We start from the raw sequence: 22,334 nt of genomic DNA on the forward strand, positions 1-22,334 counted from the left end.
ATGCAACAAACCTCGATGCCAACTCTGCCCACATATCTACACCAGCGACACCATCACAGGACCTAACCAGATCAGCCACACCATCACCGGTTCATTCACCTGCATGTCCGCCAATGTAATATACGCCATCATATGCCAGCAATGCCCCTCTGCTGTGTACATCGGCCAAACTGGACAGTCTCTACGGAAAAGGATAAATGGATACAAATCAGATATTAGGAATGGCAATATACGGAAACCTGTAGGAGAACACTTCAACCTCCCTGGCCACACTATAGCAGACCTTAAGGTGGCCATCCTGCAGCAAAAAAACTTCAGGACCAGACTTCAGAGAGAAACTGCTGAGCTTCAGTTCATCTGCAAATTTGACACTATCAGCTCAGGATTAAACAAAGACTGTGAATGGCTTGCCAACTACAAAACCAGTTTCTCCTCCCTTGGTTTTCACACCTCAACTGCTAGAACAGGGCCTCATCCTCCCTGATTGAACTAACCTCATGAACTCTAGCTTGCTTGCATATATATACCTGCCCCTGGATATTTCCACTGCATGCATCTGATGAAGTAGGTATTCACCTACGAAAGCTCATGCTCCAAAACGTCTGTTAGTCTATAAGGTGCCACAGGATTCTTTGCTGCTTTTACAGATCCAGACTAACACAGCTACCCCTCTGATTTTGAACAGCAGTGTCCACTGGGGCTATGTGCTGGGAACTCTTGACTTCTGTAGCAGAGGATATAAGGGGTGGGGCAGCCTCAATTGCCTCTCACTTCCTTCTTACCACTCTTGAGATGGAACCCTGCAATATCCACATCTCTTCAACCTGCAAAAGATTTCTTAGATATTCTAATTCCATAACTACAGTTGTTAGTTAGTTAGCATACTTGTTGGTGATAAATAAATGAATAAATAAAATTTAGATAGATGTACACTATGGTAATAAAGAATTGATACAGTTTCTCTCCTGAAGTACCCTATCTCCTGCCTGTACAAAGCTAGAGACACACACACACCCTAATCCATGTGGCCAAAATGGCTGAAGGCAAAGCTTCAAGATTCAAGATCTGCCCCTCCTATGATTCAGCAGTGGTATGTCTGCTGGAGACTTCAATGCAAGCATCGCTTGACTGACCCCATTTGCTGAGAGACCACCTTCTCCCAGCCTCCTCCAATGCCTCTGTGAGCCATCTTGTTATCCCAAGCCCAAGGGGTACTCACAAGCCCTGTTCTTTGGCAGCTTCCACTTCGAAGCAGAACAGAAGCTGTAAGGAGACCCATACTAAGGACCAGGAAAGATGTAGCTCTCACGCTCCTGATAGGAGACAGGTCCTCTAAGTCCCTGGCCTGTGTTCTACAGGAGGTGGGACTAGATGATTACAGTGGTCTCTTCTGGCCTTGAAAGATATGAATTTGTGAATCCCTCTGTTCAGAGTTTGACCAACTTCAGATTTGGAGGAAATGGTTGGCTCTCAGATATCCCAGTGTCTCAGTGTGCTGCAACTCCAAGCTATTTAGTTGGCATGAAGGGCATTCTTACTGCTCTTTCGGGGTCTCCAGACTATACCACAGCAATGCACTTGGTGAAACTCTCTGGGTAAGAATAAAAAGGATAAAAAACAAGGGTGATATCATGATAGGGATCTACTGTAGATCACCTAGCCCAGTAAAAGAGATGGTTGAGGCTTTATTTAAACAACTAATAAAATCATCCAAAGCACAGGACTTGGTGGTGATGGGGGACTTTGACTACCCAGCAATCTGTTTGGCAAAATAATACAGCAGGGCACAGATTATTCAAGCAGTTCTTAGAATGTATTGAAGATTTTTTTTTATTTTAGAAGGTGGAGAAAGCAACTAGGGGAGAGACTATTCTAGGTTTGATTTTGACAAATAGGGAGAAACTGTTTGAGAATTTGAAAGTGGAAGGCAGCTTCGGTGAAAGTGATCATGAAATTATAGAGTTCATGATTCTATGGAGTGATAGGAGGGAAAACAGCCGAAAATGATAATGGTAGATGCTGGCAAACTCAGAGAGTTGATAGGTAAGATCCCATGAGAAGCAAGTCTAAGGGGAAAAAACAGTTCAAGAGAGTTGGCGGTTTTTCAAAGAGACATCTTCAAGTCAGCAGAGCCTGATGAAATGCATCCTAGAATACTCAAGGAGCTGACTGAGGAGATATCTGAGCCATTAGCAATTATCTTTGAAAATTTATGGAAGATGGGAGAGATTTCAGAGTCCTGGAAGAGGGCAAATATAGTGCCAATCTATAAAAAAGGGGAATAAGGACCACCTGGAGAATTACAGACCAGTCAGCTTAACCTCAGTACCTGGAAAGATAATGGAGCAAATAATCAAGCATTCAGTTTGCACGCACCCAGAAGATAATAAGGTGATTATTAACAGTCAACATGGATTTGTCAAAAACAAATCCTGTCAAACCAACCTAATAGCTTTCTTTAACAGGGTAACAAGCCTTGTGGGTGGGAGTGTGTGTGTGTGAAGCAGTAGATGTGGTTTATCTTGATTTTAGTAAGGCTTTTGAAAGGCTATGTCTACGCTGCACTTTTGTCACTAAAACTTTTGTCACTCGGGGGATGTGAAAAAAAACAACAGAAGTTTTAATGATGAAAAGCGACAGTGTGGACAGCGCTTTTTCGGCGAGAGATGCTCTCCCGGCAATGAAGCTACCGCCCCTCATTGGTGGTGGTTTTATTTTGTCGCTGGGAGAGCTCAGTATAGACGTAGCCATACTGTCTTGCGTGACCTTCTCATAAACAAATTGGGGAAATACAGCTTAGATGGAGCTACTATAAGGTGGGTGCATAATGGGTTGGAAAAATGTTTTCAGAGAGTAGTTATCAGTAGTTCACAGCTAAGTTGGAAGGACATATCAAGTAGGATCCCACAGGGATCAGTCCTAGGTCTGGTTCTGTTCAATATCTTCCTCAATTATGTAGATAATGGCATAGAGAGTACACTTATAAAGTTTGCTGATGATACCAAGCTGGGAGGGGTTGTGCTTTGGAGGACAGAAATAAAATTCAAAATGATCTGGACAAACTGGAGAAATGGCCTGAAGGAAATAGGATGAAATTCAATAAGGACAAATGCAAAGTACTCCATTTAGGAAGGAACAGTCAGTTGCACACATACAAAATGGGAAATGACTGCCTAGGAAGGAATGTTGTGGAAAGGGATTGGGGGGTCAGAGTGGACCACAGGTTAAATATGAGTCAGCAGTGTAACACTCTTGCAAAAAAAAAAAAGCAGACATCATTCTGGATGTATTAGCAGAAGTGTTGTAAGCAAGACACGAGAAGTAATTCTTCCAATCTACTCCATGCTGATAAGGCCTCAGCTGGAGCATAGTGTCCAGTTCTGGGCGTTACATTTCAGAAAGATGTGGACAAATTGGAGAAAGTCCAGTGGTGAGCAACAAAAATGATTAGAAGTTTAGAAAACATGACCAATAGGGAAAGATTGAAAAAAATGGGTTTGCTTAGTCTGGAGAAGAGAAGACTCGGGGGACATAACAGTTTAAGTATATGAAAGGTTGTTACAAGGAGGAGGGTGACAAATTGTTAACCTCTGAGGATAGGACAAGAAGCAATGGGCTTAAATTGCAGCAAGGGAGATTTAGTTGGACATTAGGAAAATCTTCCTAACGGTCAGGGTAGTTAAGCTCTGGAACATATTGGCTAGGAAGGTTGTAGAATCTTCATAACTGGAGGTTTTTAAGAACGGATTAGACAAACAGCTGTCAGGAGTGGTTTAGTTATTACTTAGTCCTGCTTTGAATGCAGGCGACTTGACTAGATGACCTGTTTGAGGTCCCTTTCAATCCTACACTTATGTGATTCCATGATTACATCAGCTGCCCTGTGTCAAGAAGCCATGAGTCTGTGGTCAGAGAGTATTCAGCACCAGGTCACCATGGTATCTCTCCATCTTCAAGAACCTGGGGGACCAGCTCAGCAGAGACCTTTCTGAGAGCGGCAAGTAGTCCCTCAGGCCTCCGGACAATCTTTTGCCAGTGGGGATACTTGATGATAGTTTTGTTTGCAATGTGCCACAACAATGAATGCCAGAGGTTCTGCTCAGAGGAGGTGGGAGTCCAGGATCCCTCACAGATGCTTTTGTCATCCTATGGGCCCTAATCCTCATATATTCTTTTCCACTGATACCTGTGATCCACAGGGTCCTGCAAAGCTCAGACATAACTTGGGGACTATAATCCTAATAGCTCCAGCTTGGCCAAACAGTTCTGGTACTCAGACCTGATGATGATGATGCTTTAGGGGCTAATCACTTTACTAATTCTGCCTGGCCTGCTCTCATAGAACAATGTCAAGCTCCTGCATTCAGAGCCAGAGTTGCTGCACTTGGCAGCCTGGATGCTGGCTGGCTGATGTCCACCAAGAAGAGTTGCTTGACAGCAGTCCTTTACATCTTACCTCAGAGCAGGAAGCAGTCCATGAGACAAGCTTACGAGTGTAAATTAGATGGTTTTCTGTTTGGTCTGTACAGCAGCACTTAACACCCATACAACCATTAATTCCAGGTCTTGACACTTGATGAAGAAACAGAGAGGTGCTTAACATTACCGCACCCCTGATACCCTCAGTTACAGAGGTCACAAGGGCTCCAATGGCGCAGGCATGGCTCCAGCAGACACTGCTATTAAAAAGACGTCAATATCTTGCTCCTGGGGGACAGAGTTGAATCTGTGTGGCCAACACACCCTGCTGTAACTGTAGTATTCTTTGAGATAAGTAACCGTATTTTCTTACCAGCCAAGAAAATTAGGGCTAAATGGCAGTTTTCAGTTCAAGTTGATAGTTGGAAACAGGACAGCCAACCACCTCGTTGAAAGGAATGCTCAGGCCTCATTCACTTGTGGGTTTTGTCTAACAGTAAGTTGCCATATGATGTTACACCTGAGCAAGCCCTGGCTCATGAAGAGGTGAGGACACGCCTAGATGCATCCATCAAAAACATGCGGACAGTGACAGACAAGTTTTTGTCAGCCATCGTCAGCTCAGTGGATAAAATCCCGTGAGTACAATGAGCTGCACCGTTGCTTTCTGAAAACTCTTGTTGATTTCATGCTCACAGAGTCTTGCTTGCTCTCTTGTTTCTTTCACAGTTATGGTATGCGCTTCATTGCCAAGGTTCTGAAAGATTCACTACATGAGAAATTTCCTGATGCTGGTGAGGATGAGTTGCTGAAGGTAAGGACTTCAATACCTTTGCCCTCCTCTTGGCAAAGAGTAGTGTGTATGATTGCAAATCAGACCCAGAGCCAGCCTGGCTATTGCAGACACATCTATGTTTCATCCTGCTCCCTGGAATATGTGCATGATCTTTTAGATTTTAGTGCTTTCTCATTAAGGACATAAACTATTCCAGCTGACTTTTGTGTTGTGTGTGAATGTTATTGTGTATGGTACAGGGCTTAGAAGGAGGGATCCTGTCGCTTCTGCCTTGTTTTTAATTTCCTTTGGGCATTTGATCCTTCAAGTTTCTTTGACCTGCTGTACAGTTTCTGCCAGTAAGTGAATCTTTGTTTTTACTGAAGCAATCACAGCGCGATCTTTCTTTCTTAAAGAGACAATATCAGGTTAAAAATGTATATTAAAATTCCGATATCCTTACCTGTGTTACTAATAGCACCCGTATTTCAATAGAAGGATATACTACATCACTTTTCACCATTTCTGTTGTTACTGTCTAATTAGTATCACATTCTGGTTTTCATTCAATATTGAATGAATGTGGCAGTGCTTGTCTTACAGACATTTAAAATTCCAAAACTCTTTTGCTGAAATTAAGAAATAATAATAATGAAAACATTTTTATTTCCATGAACCCCTTTTTAATTAACAAACTCGAAGTTTAGAGCAGGGATAGGCAACCTTTGGCATGCAGCCTGTCAGGGAAATCCGCTGGCAGGCTGGGACAGTTTGTTTACCTGCAGTATCCACAGTTTTGGCCGATCGCAGCTCCTACTGGCCGTGGTTCGCTGTTCCAGGCAAATGGGGGCTGCAGGAAGCAGCGCGGGCCAAGGGAAGTGCTGGCCGCCGCTTCCCACAGCCCCCATTAGCCTGGAACACCGAACTACGGGCAGTGGGAGCTGCAATCGGCCGAACCTGCGGACGCTGCAGGTAAACAAACCGTCCCAGCCTGTCAGCGGATTTCCCTGACAGGCTGCGTGCCAAAGGTTTCCGATCCCTGGTTTAGAGCATAGCATACCTGATAGTATCTCTTTAAACTGCTCTGTTCCTACTTTATAAAAAAAAATCTGAATGCTGTTTTCTTCTCTCTTCTAGTTCTGTGCTTTCCCACACTGAAGCATCGATTCTAGACTTTCTGTGCAGGTGATTTAACTTTTTTTTCCAACTGTAAATTTAGAGAGAAAGCTGCAACTTTCCCTAGGCTTTCCTAAACCTGCTCTCTGTAGAAACAATATAGTTGTAAAGATGGCAAAGTCAAAGCTACAGTGGTAGACTTAATGCTCACATACGATTAATAGATGTTTAAGAACAGAAGTAGCCCCATATAACAAAGTTCTCCTTTTTTTTTCTTAGTTTGGTCGTGTATTAATAAAGAGGATGTCTCTCAGACACATTTTCCATTCCCAGGTTTGCAGCCCTCACTATCTTTAATGATCACACAGCAGCCTGGTGTACCTACAGCAGTTGCTTACATGAAAAAATAATGCCAAGTACTTTTATTTTTAAAAGTTCCACTGGTGTGTCTGACCCATGAAAGTGGTTCTAATGTAGAAGTGTTAAGCTGGTTACTCCCTGATTTCACTGTTTGTTCAGGCATCTGGACTCTTCCATACATCGAAGCACTTGGAATCAGGAGATGATGATGTATGACAAGACTCCACAACAACCAGAAATGTTCCTTGGCTCACCAGAAGGCCACAGAACACACTGTGAGAATACAGCTCCAGGATAGCTAGTGGGGTCTTAACTCCCTTTCCCTGGAATATCTTTGGCTAAATGTCACATGAAGATAGAAGGAAGCATATGAGTACATGGACAACATATTTATTAACTATTGTCTTCATTTTCTGAGGGTTTTAGCTGTTTTACGTTTAACCTGGTATTGTATAGTAAAAATCTAATTCACCAAGTGGTCCTTCTAGTATCTTCTTTTCTCACTTTTCTGGCATCTGAGTTGAAATGGTTTCTCAGTTTGGCTAATTCATGGTTATCTTGAGAGATCTCTATGGAAAATTTCAGTTGATTTCTTCAGGAATTATTCTGAAGGGAGTGTGTGAAAATTAGTATACGTTTCTCACCAGTATTACTACTTGTCAAATCTGTCCACTGACTTCCTGTCTCCACCACATTAAATGCAAACTTTGGTCCTTGCCTTCAAGGTTCTCCTCAATTTTACTCCCCCTACTTGTCCCATCTCACCATTCTTTTGTTCTGCCATTGATGGCATTCACTTTTTTGCTAACTTTTCTTACAAGCACCTTCGTGCCTTCTTCCATGCTGCCCTTTATGCATGGAAAACCTTCCCCAAATCAGTTTACACAGATCCTTTAAGTGTCACTTCTATTATCTTAACCATTTAAAGGGACAAGGTGGGTGAAGTAATATCTTTTATTGAACCAACTTCCGTTAGTGAGGGAGGCAAGGTTTGGAACAGAAGTGTTGGTCCAATAAAAGATATTACCTTGCCTATCCTGTCTCTCTAATATCCTGGGACATGGCTACAACAACACTGCATCAATAATGACTATATAAGCAGCCTATTAGTAACTCATTAATAGCACTTATTCATATATCTTATTTATAAAATTTTAAAAAAATTATAGCCTACAAATTTTACATTTAGTTAAGAATATCTGCAACTTTGCCTTGCTGTTGCTAGTGCCTTTGTCTTCTCCTTCCCGCTTCCATCATGATTAACACCCTATTGCATCTTATTCCTATATAATATGTAAATTCTTTGGGGGCAGGGGCTATCTGCTAGAGTATGTATGCAGAGCACCCAATATAGTAAGGCTTCAATCCTGAACTGGAGCCTGTGTCTGATGCAAATAATAATAATTTGTCAAAGCAGAGTATACAGAGCCCAACCAGAGCCTGTGTCACTGCCTCTTGACATACTTCTCTGCTCAACTTTTCCCAGATCGTTGGCAACTTACTGTATTATCGCTACATGAACCCAGCTATTGTTGCTCCAGATGCATTTGACATCATTGACCTTTCAGCTGGAGGTCAGCTGACTACAGACCAGCGCAGAAACCTTGGTTCCATTGCAAAGATGTTACAACATGCTGCATCCAATAAGATGTTCATGGGAGACAATGCTCACCTAAGCATCATTAATGAATATCTCTCCCAGTCCTATCAGAAATTCAGGTAGGAGATCCCAGCTAATAGGCTAGGAAGTAAGAAGGGCCATATTGCAAATAAATAAAGGTAATTTTTGGGCTACCTGCTGAATTTGAACTGGTTTAGTCTCTTAAATGTGCAGTCTGTTGAAAATGTCAGTGATTGCATTTGAAGGTCTGGATCAAGGCACCCTGAAGGTGGCAAGAAATGCTGGAACCTCTTCCCTTAACTTGCCATTTCCTTTCTTTTAAAGGAGTGGGTCAGAAAATTGTGCCCTGAATCAGACTTAACTGCCATTACACAAAGCTTTTATTTGTGTTATAGATTATATACTATATACAGCAAATTAGGTTATAAGTATGTTATTAAGGTTTAAAGATCAAGCACTCTAAAGTTAGGAGATGCTACAATTAACATTGCCCTTGTGTGTATTTATTTATGATACTGTCTTGTATTACATGATCATGTACAGTTTTTCCATATGACCCCTTCAGACCACACTGCCTTATCATGTGAGGAAGTAATGAGCACCGTTGGCAGTCAGGAGAACCTGAATTGTAATCCTACCTCTACCAGTGATTCACTTTGTGGCATTAGGGAAGTCACTTTGTTGTCCTGTTTCAATTTTCCTGCCAATAAAATGGAATAATAATACTCTCCTATCTTGCAGGAGAGTTGTGAAGATAAAATCACTAATATTTGTGAAGCACTCTGATATTATGGGAATGAGCACCATAAAGCCCATGAGGAAATTTAATTTATATTCATTACAGGGTTTGGACAGCGTAACTAAGGCATGGGGCCATACAGTAAATAATCAGTGAAGATAAAAAGAAACGTGCCCTGAATACAGGAGTGGTCTAGTGGAAAATAGCATGTGTTCATGTAATTAAAGACTGTATCACAATGCAGAAGGAAGATAAAGTAAGACTACTTAATTGTAGCATAGCATTTCCTGACTTTTGAGTGCTTGACTTTGCAACCTTATTAACATTTTTAGTGTATGTAATATCCTAGGTCAGTGGTCCCCGAATTTCGGTGGCATTTTGGCAGATGCTCAACCACTGGCCAGGACGCAGGTGCATTTAGATGCCCCCATGGGCGCCGTGGCGCCCGCGGGCACCGCATTGGGGACCCCTGTCCTAGGTGGATATTTTTTTAAAGGAAAACGGCGAACACAAATTCTGTTCTCTGTAACTGTGAAGGCCACTCCTATTATGCATCATCAGCTTGGACTCCTTAACCTGAAGCATGGCACCACAGACTCCCTCTTTCTGTGCAGACATAACTGCACTAGCTGGCTACCAGAACAGTCCATTATCCTATGTGAACCAGCCATTAGAGGCAGATGCTTAATTCCTATGGGGAGATGAATGAGTAGCCCCATTTTACAGACCACATAGCCAAGGACAAATATCTGGCAGGTTTTTTCTGAGAGGCAATGTGGCTAAATGGATGGGATTTGGGATTGGCATATTAGAGATTTGGGTTGTGTTGTCAATTTCAGTAATCTGTCTATTTATGAGGCCTTGCTTAATAAGAGTTATGAAGAGTACAGAATTAATACCACTCAGAAGTCAGTCTAGAACTTTTGATCTCCTGGCTCCCAGTACAGTACACCTTACTGTAGACAAAAAGGTATTTTGATGGGAGGCATCAGAGGAAGAAAAGAATAGATGATCAATTATTTTTTTGAATGTGTCCCCCCAGACATTCTATTCTGTGTGTGGAGTACTGAAGTGAGGCACTGGGACACTGTTTGTGTACAGTACTAATGGAATCTTGAGGAGTGTTAGCACAAGCCAAATTCAAGCTGTACTGTGAAATACAGATGAGCAATGATGATTTTCAACAATGTATAACTCTGCCAAATCTGAACACATTTACAGGTCAATAAAAGGCACCTCCCTGGCACCAGAACTGTCCCCTGTCATCTTTCTACACACTGTGGTAGTGTTAAAGCTCTTCAAGAAAGGATTACCATTTTTTATAATGGAAAGTGCTAGACAACTGAAATATAGGGGTCACATTTCCTTCTCCTATAATAATATCTGATAGAACCAGACTGCCTCTGCTTTCTTCAGATTCATGACCACAGAATTTCTCTTCCCGTTGGATGTGTAAACAGGGCCACTAGAGATGCAGGGTAGCACCTGTCCTGCAGATACTGGGGAAAACACATTAGCATATCCTATGTACCTTCACATCATGTACTAAAGTTGACCCACCACCTTCTTCTTCAAGTGATTGTCCCTGTTGTATTCCACTGAGGGGTTTATGCATGCACACCATGCTCCTGAAGCCAGAGATTTTGAAAATAGTGTTCACTGGTTCATGCATGCGCCCTGGCTTGCCTCGTTGTTTCATCTCATGTGATAGAGTGGACTGACAGTGTCTCCAGTTCCTTCTCACCGCCGCATGGTCTGAGTCAGAACTTTCAGCAGTGTCCTCGTCTCTGACGCACCTTTAAATACATTGTTGTAAATAGTTCTTAGAATTGTAGAGTTTTATAGTACTTTATAGCTGTTTTATCATAGTTCTTGTAGTTTTAGTGATTAGGGTTTATTTGTCTACCCTCTCCCCTGCCTCCCCCCATACCCTCGCATGGGTGCCGTACTATGCCCAGGACCCCAGGCTTGAAACTCTGTGCCTCCTGCCTGCATTTCTTGGTCAGCAATGAACACCAATGCTGTCTCTACCGCTTGCAAGAAGCCCACATTGCATCCAGGTGTAGTATCGGCTAGTCCTTCCCCAGCTGTACCTGAGAAAGCTGTGCTCTGTGCCTTCAGAAGCACCTTATTGAAGTCTCCGTGAAGTCTCCATCGGCCTGAAACAGCGAAGAGTGCACCTCCTGCTACCAAGACTGAATCCAGCACCAGTGGTACCACCATTATGGACCCCATGCTGGAGCCTCCTCAGAAGGTATGGAAGCATACCCATAAGCATGGGAATAAGTCTTCCTCAAAAACTAAGAATGTGGATGCTTTTTCCACTAGTTCGAGCCATGGATACAGAGTGCACTCTAAACCACGTAGACAGAACAAAAAGTCCCACAAGCAAGGGGATCCGGCGGTCCCAGGTACTGGAACACAGTTCCATCAACACTGGCTTCCCATAAGATGCAGGATCTGCCCACTCCGGGGAAGTCCACAGCACCACCACTAGTTCCAAGTAAAGAAGAGGGTACCCTGAACACCAGGGAGATTGGGAAAGGCGTTTGAACTCCAGGATGTCTTTGCTTTAGCAAAACCAGGATCACTGCATTTGTTGGGACCCACTACCTCTAGGGAGACTATTTCTTCCCCTCATGATATGAAACTATTGTGAGACCCCTCACGTCCTGCTTCGATGGTTTGTGAACTCCCACTGGCTCGACGGTACCGCTGATGAAACTAGAGTCGTCTTCTCATTCTCTGATAGGTCGTACACTGGAGAGGGATTATCAGTGTTGTGCCAACCGGACATGTACTTACAAAGGCGGTCCAGATCTTGACAATAACCTCCTCTCCAACCACCATGGAGCCACCGGTTTCCTATGCCATGGGGACCACTTCAAGACCCTCGGGATCCAGACTGCTGGCTTTATTGGGAGTCCTTGTCCCAATACCCCCCCTCAGAATCTGGCAGATCCACAAGGGAGCCTTCACCTGCCTCCCCATTGAGGGCTCCTTCTAGCAGGCATTTGGATCCATTGCTGGAGGAGGAACCCCTCAGCCCATCTTGGGTGCCACCAGAACTGGAGAGATTCCCCTCCTCTTCACTATATGGAGCAGTGGCTACAGCATCCCCTTTGGCTCCGGACAACTTTAGGCAATTTCAGAAACTACAAGTCCTGCATCTTGGCCAGAGGTTAGACTAGATGACCTTTTCAGTCCCTTCTAACCCTATAGTTCTACTGCATAGAGTTGCAGGGAAACTCCACATTCCCCTAGAGGAAATTCAGGATACCCAGCATAAATTCCTCGATATCCTCCACTCATCAGCATCACATTGTCTAGTTAACAATGCCATTCTTGATCCAGCCGAAACAGTATGGCACACACCAACCATATGCAGGTCCACACTCAGAGGGGCATAAAAAATATATTATGCTCTGGCTAAGGGGTCTGAGTTTTTCTTCTCACCCCCCTCTCCCGAACTCTCTGGTGGTCCAAACAGCCAAACAACAACACCTGTGCTCCACACCATCCAAGAAAGAGGGCAAGCGCTTGGGCCTTTTGGGGTATAAGGTTCTGTCCTCTGCCAGTCTCCAATTCAGGATTTCGAACTATCAGGCCAAATACGATTTCCTGAATTACAGCAGACTGAAGGAATTTGCTGACTGACTCCCACAACAAGACTGGACTTGTTTCCAGGCAATGATTACGACAGGGAAACTGGTGGCCAGAACAACACTCCAACTGGCGATGGATGCAGCAGAAACCTCTTCCAAAGCTATGGTTATGGCTATAGTTATTCTTAGGGAATCATGGCTCCACTCCTCCGATTTCCCTTGGGAGGTGCAGAACACTATTGAATACCTCCCCTTTGATGAGCCCCATCTTTTTAATCAAAAGATGGATGCTTGCCTATGTGCCCTCAAGGACTCCAGACCAACCCTTCACTCTCTGCATATTTACACCCCTGCTCTGAAGTGCAAGTTCCATCACCCACCACCCACTCAATGCTACTGACCCCTCCAATTTTACCATCAGCGACCTTATAAGCTGCCAAGGAAGTGACACAAGACCCCGAGATCCCACCCTCTGAGACCCCCCCCCTTCACACACTTCCACCTTGCAGCTGCAATCCACAACTAAAAGATATTTCTGAGTCAACCTCAAGAGCTGCCAACCACCTTGCCTACCACCTTACAACCATTCTACCTCCTTTAGGGAATCATCTACCACACTCTTTTCAAGCTTGGAGTGTGATAACAGTTGACAAATGGGTGCTGAACATAATCCATCATCACTATACAATCAAATTCATCATGCTACCTCCTCCAGAGCCCCCCAGTCATTCCTCATGGACCACTCTCTTGACAGCATCCTCACCCAAGAGGTGGACTCCTTAGTGCAACGAGGAATGGTAGAACACGTTCCCCCAGAATATCAAGGAACTGGGTTCTATTCTCCTTACTTCTTGATACCCAAGAAGAAAGGTGGGTGGAGACCAATTCTGGACCTCTGTCACCTCAACCACTTCATTTGCAAGCCCAAGTTTCATATGGTCACACTGGCAGCAATCATCCCATCCCGAGAAAAAGGCATGTGATTTACAGCTCTTGATATGCAGGACGCTTATTTTCACATCGATATCCATCCGGCCCACAGGCTCCTAGTTGCACAGTCCAGACACAAAGCCCAAGTTTCAACTTTCAAGCTGCTTGACCTTTTTTCATCCCTTGAATCTTGTTTTGTCTCACCATCAACTCAGTCACAGCATGGGCTTATCTACCAGGTAACAGGTTCCAGACACTGTGAGAACTCATAACTCACATCAACAACAATCCTTATGTCCCGGCCAGGGCTTGTCTGTCCCTCCTGGGCCACATGGTTTGTGTACATAAGTCACCACCTTTGCTCAGCTCCATCTTCACTGCCTCCAGATATGTTTACTTGCCCAAACATCACACCATGGACCTCATGTTGACAGTCCTCCCCAGGGTGCTGTCATCCCTCTGATCGTGGATGGACCCATGTCATGTCTGCACAGGGGTTCCCTTCCTCTCCTCCTCCCCAGACAAGATGATCATTGATGCATCCCTTGTAGGCAGGGGAGCACATATAGGCAATCACATAACACAGGAAGCATGGACTCCTTGGGAATTCAGGAGGCACATCAACATCCTGGAACTCCGAGTTGTAAGAAGAGCATACCAAGCTTTTCTCCCGTTCAGCTGTTCCCATCATGTTCTTATCATGTTGGATAATACCACCACTGTTGTCTACATCAACAAACAAGGGCATGAGATCAACTGCTCTATGTGCAGGAGTGGTCAATCTCTGGAATTGGTGCATCACCCACCATATCCTCTTGTCTGCAGCCTATCTCCCAGGGACACACAATGTGATTGTGGACTCGCTAAGCAGGCAGTTTGCAATTGACTATGAATGTGAACTCCATGACTCCATACTTTGCGCCATTTTCAACTGATGGAGGATATGTACCAAAGACTTCTTCACCTCCCACATAAACAGCAAATTCAGCACGAACTGCTATAGGACAGGTCTTGGTCATCACTCTCAGGGCTTTGCTCTCATACTCATCTGGTCAGACCAAATCAATTACGCCTTCCCTCCTCTACCTCTACTGCCTCCAGTACTCTATAAGATCAGATGAGAAAGAGTGATCATCATTCTGATCACGCCCTGCTGGCCCTGACAGTTTCCCAACCTCCTATGTATGTCAACCTGTCCACCAGTTCCCCTCCAATCTTCCCTGATCTGCTAGTGCAATGCAACAGTGAAATCAGACATCCCAATCCATAGTCACTTCACCTTAGAGCATGATATTTGGATGGGCATCTACTCTAGAATGGGCCTGTTCCTCAGCTGTGCAAGACATCCTCTCCTGCAGCAGGAAAGAATCCACTAGACACAGTTACAGGGCCAAGTGGAAATGTTTCACTTCCTGAGCCCAACAAAAGGAACTTTCCCCAGAATGGATGGGGATTTCCCTCCTCCTTGACTACCTCCTGTCCTTGAAGGCATCGGGTCTTGCCCTCAATTCTCTGAAAGTCCGTCTAGCAGCCATTAGCACATTCCACCCTCCTGTGGAAGAGCACTGTCTTTACATACCTATTAACTGTTTTGGAAGGCCCTCATCAGAACCTTTCCCCATCCAAACCATCACTCTGCAGTGGGATCTGAATATAGTTCTATCTATACTAATGAAATCACCATTCGAACTGTTGGCATCATGCTCCATGTAATGAAAGTCACCTTCCTTATTGCTATGACTTCTGCAAGAAGAGTCAGTGAGCTTGGGGCCATGATGGTAGACCCTCCCTTGCCCTTCACAATATTCCATAAAAATAAAGTCATCTTGTGCCTGCATCCCAAATTCCTGCCAAAGGTAATCTCCCAGTTTCATATTGATCAATCCATTCACTTACCTGTTTTCTTCCTGAAGCCACACACATTTGCTGAGGAATGACAACTGTACTCCCTATACAGCCAACAGATTTTGGCCTTCTACCTGCAAAGGACAAGACTCATCAGAAAGCGCTCCAAACTGTTTGTTGCACTAGCAGAAAGATTTAGGGGTCAGGCAATCTCCATTCAGTAGATTTTGTGTTGCATTACATTTTGCTATCAACTATCTGGCTTGCCTGCCTTCCCCTAGTGGGGTACAGACCCTTTCCTCAAGAGTCCAGACCTCAACCACAGCCTCCCTTTAGGATGTCCTACTCCAGGACATATGTAGAATGGCCGTGTGGAGTTCTGTGCACACCTTTGCAACGCACGTCTTAGTACAGGACCTGGCAGTAGATGCCATCTTCGGCTGGCAGTCGTCTGCATGACTGTTCCATCTTCATCCTCACATCCTCCTCCGACTTAAGTACTGCTTGCTAATCACCTTCAGTGGAATACAGTAGGGATCATCACTCAAAGAGAATAGGAGGTTACTTACCTTAAACTGGAGGTTCTTTGAGATGTGTGGTCCCTAACGTCATTCCACTTCCTGCCCTCCCTCTCCTCTGCTATGGATGTGTCTGGTTCAGGGTGGAGAAGGAATTGGAGATACAGTCAATGTGGTTTGCCCGTTGTCGCTTTGAACGAAACCACAAGGTGAGCCAGAGCACGTGCACGAACCAAGGGACACTACTGTCAAATTCTCCAGCTCCAGACTTAGTGTTCATGCGTAAACCCCTCAGTGGAATACAGAAATGGACCACACATCTCAGAGAACCTCCAATTACAGGTAAGTAACCTCCTCTTATTGTACCAAAGTTCCAAAGAACAGCTCTGCTTGAGGAAATAACAGGGAGAGAATGCCTTGGTTATGTTAGTGCTTGTGATGGCAGGATTGTGTTTGATTCTTTTTTCTTTTTGTCTGAAGACGTTTTTTTCAGGCTGCCTGTGAGGTTCCAGAACTACAGGATAAATTTAATGTTGATGAATATTCTGACTTGGTGACTCTCACTAAACCAGTTATCTATATTTCCATTGGAGAAATCATCAATACACACACTGTAAGTATACACTGGTCACATTTCTTTCTTGCAGAATGGCCCTTCTGAACAATCTGTTACTGATTGGTTTAATGTGAATCATTTAACAAGTTCAAATGTTGACGATATTGTTTAAAAAAAAAAAAAAGGCAATATCTTCTGAACTGTCAGAATGTTGAGGTCAGTAGTTTGTCTGCTTATGGCCTTTTTAATATTTTTTTCTTGTGAAGTCATCTGATACTTTAAGTCTTATGTGACGATGCCAGACATTTGCCTGCTAGTATCTTCACTGGGAATCATATGAACTGAGAGGAATTCTCTCCAAAGAATATCAGCCTAAATAATGAAATTCTTAAACTGGGTGAAATAAGACACAGGAGGAATAGTTAATTATTATTTATATTTGTATTAATCTAGTTGCTTTTAGATCATCAAGATGCGATTGCACCTGAGCACAATGATCCAATTCATGAGCTGCTGGATGACCTGGGGGAAGTTCCCACTATTGAATCCCTGATAGGTGAGCTGCTCTTCTTTTACATGAGGGGGATGTGATGTTCTTCTGAGTAGCTCCAAGTGTGGTTTAAAAAAATTACTATAAAGAATAATCATGGTTAAGGAGGGAACTGGTGCTATACCAACAGCAGCCTACAGTGTGCTAGGCTAGGTTATCCCATAGGGCTTTTCCATCTCTGTGTTCTATGAATCTGCGAGGCACTGTATCAAATCCTTTCCTCCAATGCCAGGGCTCTGTGTGCCTCCCCTTCCACCATACCAGGTTTCCTCATTCTCCCCCCACCCCCCCTTACACCTTCTCCTCTCACCAGGGACCTGAATTTCTAATGTGAAAAAACATTGACAAGTCTTTCAGTCCTCATTCATGCAACATAAAGGTCTGGTCTACGCTTAAAAGTATTGCTAGCATATATCGGTAATTGATATAGCTAGCTATATCAGCAAATGCTTTAATGTAGACATATCAACCAAAAAAGTCCTTTTGCCATTATAGCTAATTTAATTCAGGGAACTGTTATAAGCTATACTAGCAAAAGAACTCTTTTGCCAATGCAAGCTGCATCTCTACTAACTATACCAACAAACCCTTTTTAGTATACATAAGGCCAAAGAAGCAACAAAGAGCACAAACTGAATTTCTTGGTAGGTCACATTTAAGCTTGTCAGTAGAGAGGCAGGTTGAAATGCAAGATATATCTCTCACACACTCTGATTTGTATACCTCTGAGGCACCAAAACTTGAATTTACATGAAATCTTATTTTTTTAGTATCTATTTTCTTTCAGTTTGCTGAAGAAGGAGGAATGTTAGGAAATCCTAAATTATGTATGTGCAAGATGAGCATGTTTTTAAAACCCATAAATAGGCTGTAAAAGGTCCTTTAAAATGAATTAATTGTTTTTCTGTACGGTGCTGGAAGGAAGATATTGCAGAACCAAATAGCCCATGACAGTGTTTGAATACATTCTAACCTGTGTCACTATCATCACATCTGGCATTGGGAAGTAGGTTCTCTCATTGGTAACTCACCTCTCCTTTTTCTACCCCAGGGGAAGGGTCTGGTAACATTAATGACCCCAACAAGGAGATGCTAGCAAAGACTGAAGTTTCTCTTACGCTGACTAATAAATTTGATGTTCCTGGTGATGAGAATGCTGAAATGGATGCAAGGACAATCCTGCTGAAGTGAGTGATGGGTAACGGCCAATAGCAGTCGTCGCTTAAATAAGGGATAGAATATTAATTTTATGGGTTGGACTCTGAGGGAAGAAAAAGGCAACTGTGATGTCAGGAAATGAAAGAATAAATGAATTCAAGCCTGTTTAAGTGCATACAGCTTGTATCCAGGGCCCCTAGATTTTGTGGCCATTGAATTTGTTCCAGGAAAACCCCATTGCCAAAGCATAGTAGTGGAGAATTTAAGGTTTGTCATTTAAAAAAAGTGTCTCCAGTTTTCATGATTATGAAGAAAACCTTCCAAACACAAGCTGAGTGTAACTGATACAGTGAAGTCTGATAGTGTCCGTACAAAGTCTGAAACAAGAGCTCTGAAGTGTGTGAATGGCCTTTATAGATCTTGAGTACATTTTAACTCTGAAGCCAATTACCTCAATTTTTACTGTGGACATAGTTAACTAATTCACAGCAGATCATTTTAGCAGAGAAACCCCCATAGATCACTTCTCCAGTGCAGTTCTGTGTTACCAATACAACATTTGTGACACATTGAAAATTTCGGGGAGGGGAAATGTGCAGTATATGTAATACTTAACTCGCATGTTAAATTCAATACAAGAAATTCTGTACTGTTGCATTCATTACTTTCATACTGAATTCAGTAAAAATCTTAAGGCAGATTCTCTGCTGTGCCTCTCAGGAGATGCAGGCTGCAGGAGCAGGGAACCCAAGTGGTAATTTACAGTGTTTTCCCCACAGCTGTCAATCACCTGCTCTAGCAGTATTGTAAACCCCAAAAGTTAAAATATCATTAGTCAGACCACAAAATGTGAGATTGGCCTCAAAATTATGAGGTTCTTTTAAACAAAAATCATATTTTTAATCTCTTCTGATTCTGAATTTCCCTTTTCCCTTTTAGTATGTGTGATTGTGAGGAGATTGGGGCTAGCTCATTGTCACATATGCACATTGATTGATTTGATTCTAGCTCAGATTGCTTCTCTGAAATCCATACCTACCAACTTAAAAAAGTACATTACACAAACTTGTATTAAAGGACTACCTGATGGTGCGGAGGTTTTCCACGTTCTCTCAAAATTCTAGTTAATTTTGTTCCCCCATCTATACATCTGTTAATTATGCTGTCGTCGTCCCTCACTCATCAACTCTGCACCTTCATTCCCAAATCAATTTTGTGTCCCCTTTGACCTCACATCTGCCCCATAGCTACCTCAGTCAGTTCATCCAACCATATCTTTCCCTTCCCTTTTCCCCCTCCCTCAGTAAACCTCTATTCCTTTTGCAGCAGTGGTGGCTCTTCACTCGCAACCCCTCCCAGACTGAAGGGGCATCTTCAGCAAGGATCCTCTTTTCTCCTTTCTCTAGGCCTGATGTTGTAGGAATAGAGAAGAAGAGGGAGGAACAGAGAGAAGCCAGTCCATTTGTAAAAGGGTGGGGGAGGGAGCAAAGCCACCCTCAGCAGCCATCTTTTTGGCTTCCTCTTCCCTTCTTGTGAAAATGGTGTCCCCTGTTTCTCTTCCCTCTTCTTCTACCCCAAAAACTTCTGTCAGATCCTGAGAGACAGGAATGAGCTCTGACTGCTTGATACAGTAAGTTTGATTGACTTTCTTCCCCAAGAGATGAAGTGGAAAAGGCAGCCAGTCAGAGGGGATTTTCCCCCTCGACAGGTGTGTAAATTAAGCCTGGAGCTTTTTGCATCATCATGAGACTTCCTGATTCTGAGACCAAAACTGCATTACTTCAATAAAATGGAGAGAGCTGGCAATAATGTTTCAGTTGCTCCAGTGGCACACACCTATGTTGAGGCTGTGTTGTTGGAGGCATAGTTCTCCCATGGCACCCTGGGGATGGGGGCTGTTTCTGTCTCCTTTCAGCTGTCAGAGCAACATAAAGGAGCCTTCATAATGGGCAGAATCTGCCACTTTACATAGAGAACTTACTTGAAGCTGCCGCAGAATGTCCAGTTCTTCTTCAACTTCGCGTCAGCATGGATCCCACTATAGTTAAGTATGTGCATCATGCATGCAAGAACAGGGCCACACCTGCACCCTGTGCTGCTTCCTTGTGTTTCCATATGAGGGTATAAAAGGCAGGACAGCCCCACCCTCCGTTAGTTGCCTCTTACTGCCGGTAATAGCAAGGCAGAACCTGGTGGGATCCTCTGTGTTGATAGCACTCTAGCAAGCTATTTCTGGGGGGTAGGGGGACAGATAGCTCAGTGGTTTGAGCATTGGCCTGCTAAACCCAGGGTTGAGTTCAATCCTTGAGGCCATTTAGGGAACTGGTGTAAAAATCTGTCTGGGGATTGGTCCTGCTTTGAGCAAGGATTGGACTAGATGACCTCCTGAGGTCCCTTCCAACCCTATGATTCTATGAAGAAAATCTCTGAAAATCAATACTTTTACCTAGCTGCAACTTAAAATCCTCAATTTGGACTGAAATCCATCAAACAGACTCTCTTGTTCCAATCTAATTTCCTCTCCTCCCACATACAGATCCCATTTACTTACTGTTGACCTTTTCCCTGATACATACCTGAAGCAGGGACTTTTCCCATCTGGCACTAATTAGATGTATCTTTATTAAAAGCGTTATCACATAGACAAATCCAATTAATATAACTGTCACATAGATTTCACTAGTTAGAAAATAGTGGTCAGCACCAGTATTTCCAGTTCTTTCATACTCTCATATCCAGATGGAATCTTGAATTAGAGTGGAGGTGGCTGGCTCCTGTTGAGAATCAGGAAATGATGACCTCCAGGAAGCAACAACTTCCAGTCATAGAGCTGGGCCCTATTTATAATAACTTACACTATGCCCACCAAAGCTTTTTAATAGGCATAAGGGTTGAACCTCTTATGTCCAGCTTTGGGAGTGTTAACCCAATATTACTGGGAGGCTTTTCACCTGATAAGCCAATTGGGTAGTTCTGTTTTTAATTCGTTAGCATTTATGTCATCGTATCACCATAGTACCGTGCAGTTACCCTAAGGAAGTCTCTAGCATTTCACCCCAGCTACCAGCAGTCATCTTGTAATGTTCACTGATCTCTCATAGACATTAGTATCCAAACTCAGCAGTTATTTTCAAAACATCAGCGTATTACAACCATAGACACAAACTCAGCAGATTTATTAACAACTTACTTACGCTGATTTATCTTTAAAATATGGCTAACTTATCCTAAAGCCTAATTTGGCTAAGCTAAATATTTTACAGGCCTACACCCGTAGGTTTCCTGCATTTCAGCTTTAAAACCTTACGCTGTCTTTTACCTGTTATGAATTAGGTATTAATCTCTTATATCCAGCTTTTATGATAGATGGACTTTATTAGTTACAAGCTACAAGAGGGTCTATGCTATGCTCTAGCCGTTAAACAGTCTTCTGGGAGTACCCTTTTAGTGCGCCAGACCCTAAAGGGGGGGGTCACACGTTTCCACAAGAGTAGATCATGTGCCTTCATTACCTCTGAAAATGGGGACCTAAACTGGGGCCTTCAGGCTCCAGCATCTCTGTTTCTCACTGTGAATTCTGAACAGTGATTCCACCTTCGGTGGACATTTTTCCCCTTCAGTGATCAATGCATGTCAGCAAGTATCTGCAATGACACTGGCTGCCTTTTCAAAAACAGTAGGTTTTAACAGTCAGCTGGAATACAGAGTTGGGAAGTCCTTAGGTTTAGCATAGAGAAGGAGAGATGCTTCAAGTGGTTGCAGATATGTATTCCACACAGATGTGTGTCCATCCAGCATACTGAAGCCAGAGAACTTTGCTTAGCAGTACCCCAAGGTGCAACACTCTCACCCTCAGGCCACTTGTTGCTCCTCCCATGGCTATTTAAGGGCAGCACCGCCTTGACCCTCTCAGTTCCTTCTCATTGCCTGCAGTTGGAAGCAGAGCATTCTGTTGTATTTTACCTCACACTCTTTTTGCTGTCCATGAGTTTTCTCCCCTCTTTTTGGTATATAGTTAGTTATTGCTGGTAGGTCCCTTCTGATAGATTAGTTAGTAGTTGAGTAGTAAGATTTGCCTGATGTGATGCCTTTGCCAGGTTTTAAGCACTGTCCTTCCTGTGGGGTACCTATCCCCATACTAG

General features: G+C 43.4%; 1 protein-coding gene across 2 annotated transcripts in view; it reads left to right on the plus strand.

Annotated features, from left to right (window-relative positions):
• IQGAP1 (IQ motif containing GTPase activating protein 1) overlaps nt 1–22,334 on the plus strand; it is a 178,745-nt gene that overhangs the window by 122,472 nt on the left and 33,939 nt on the right. For both annotated transcript variants that reach the window (XM_050967187.1, XM_050967188.1), the window contains exons 27-32: nt 4,917–5,057; nt 5,149–5,233; nt 8,157–8,389; nt 16,409–16,541; nt 16,938–17,040; nt 18,086–18,221. In XM_050967187.1, coding sequence (XP_050823144.1) covers nt 4,917–5,057; nt 5,149–5,233; nt 8,157–8,389; nt 16,409–16,541; nt 16,938–17,040; nt 18,086–18,221 — 831 coding nt within the window. The remainder of the gene's footprint in view (nt 1–4,916; nt 5,058–5,148; nt 5,234–8,156; nt 8,390–16,408; nt 16,542–16,937; nt 17,041–18,085; nt 18,222–22,334) is intronic.

The sequence above is a fragment of the Gopherus flavomarginatus genome, chromosome 9 (genome assembly GCF_025201925.1).
Source record: "Gopherus flavomarginatus isolate rGopFla2 chromosome 9, rGopFla2.mat.asm, whole genome shotgun sequence".
Taxonomy (NCBI): domain Eukaryota; kingdom Metazoa; phylum Chordata; order Testudines; family Testudinidae; genus Gopherus; species Gopherus flavomarginatus.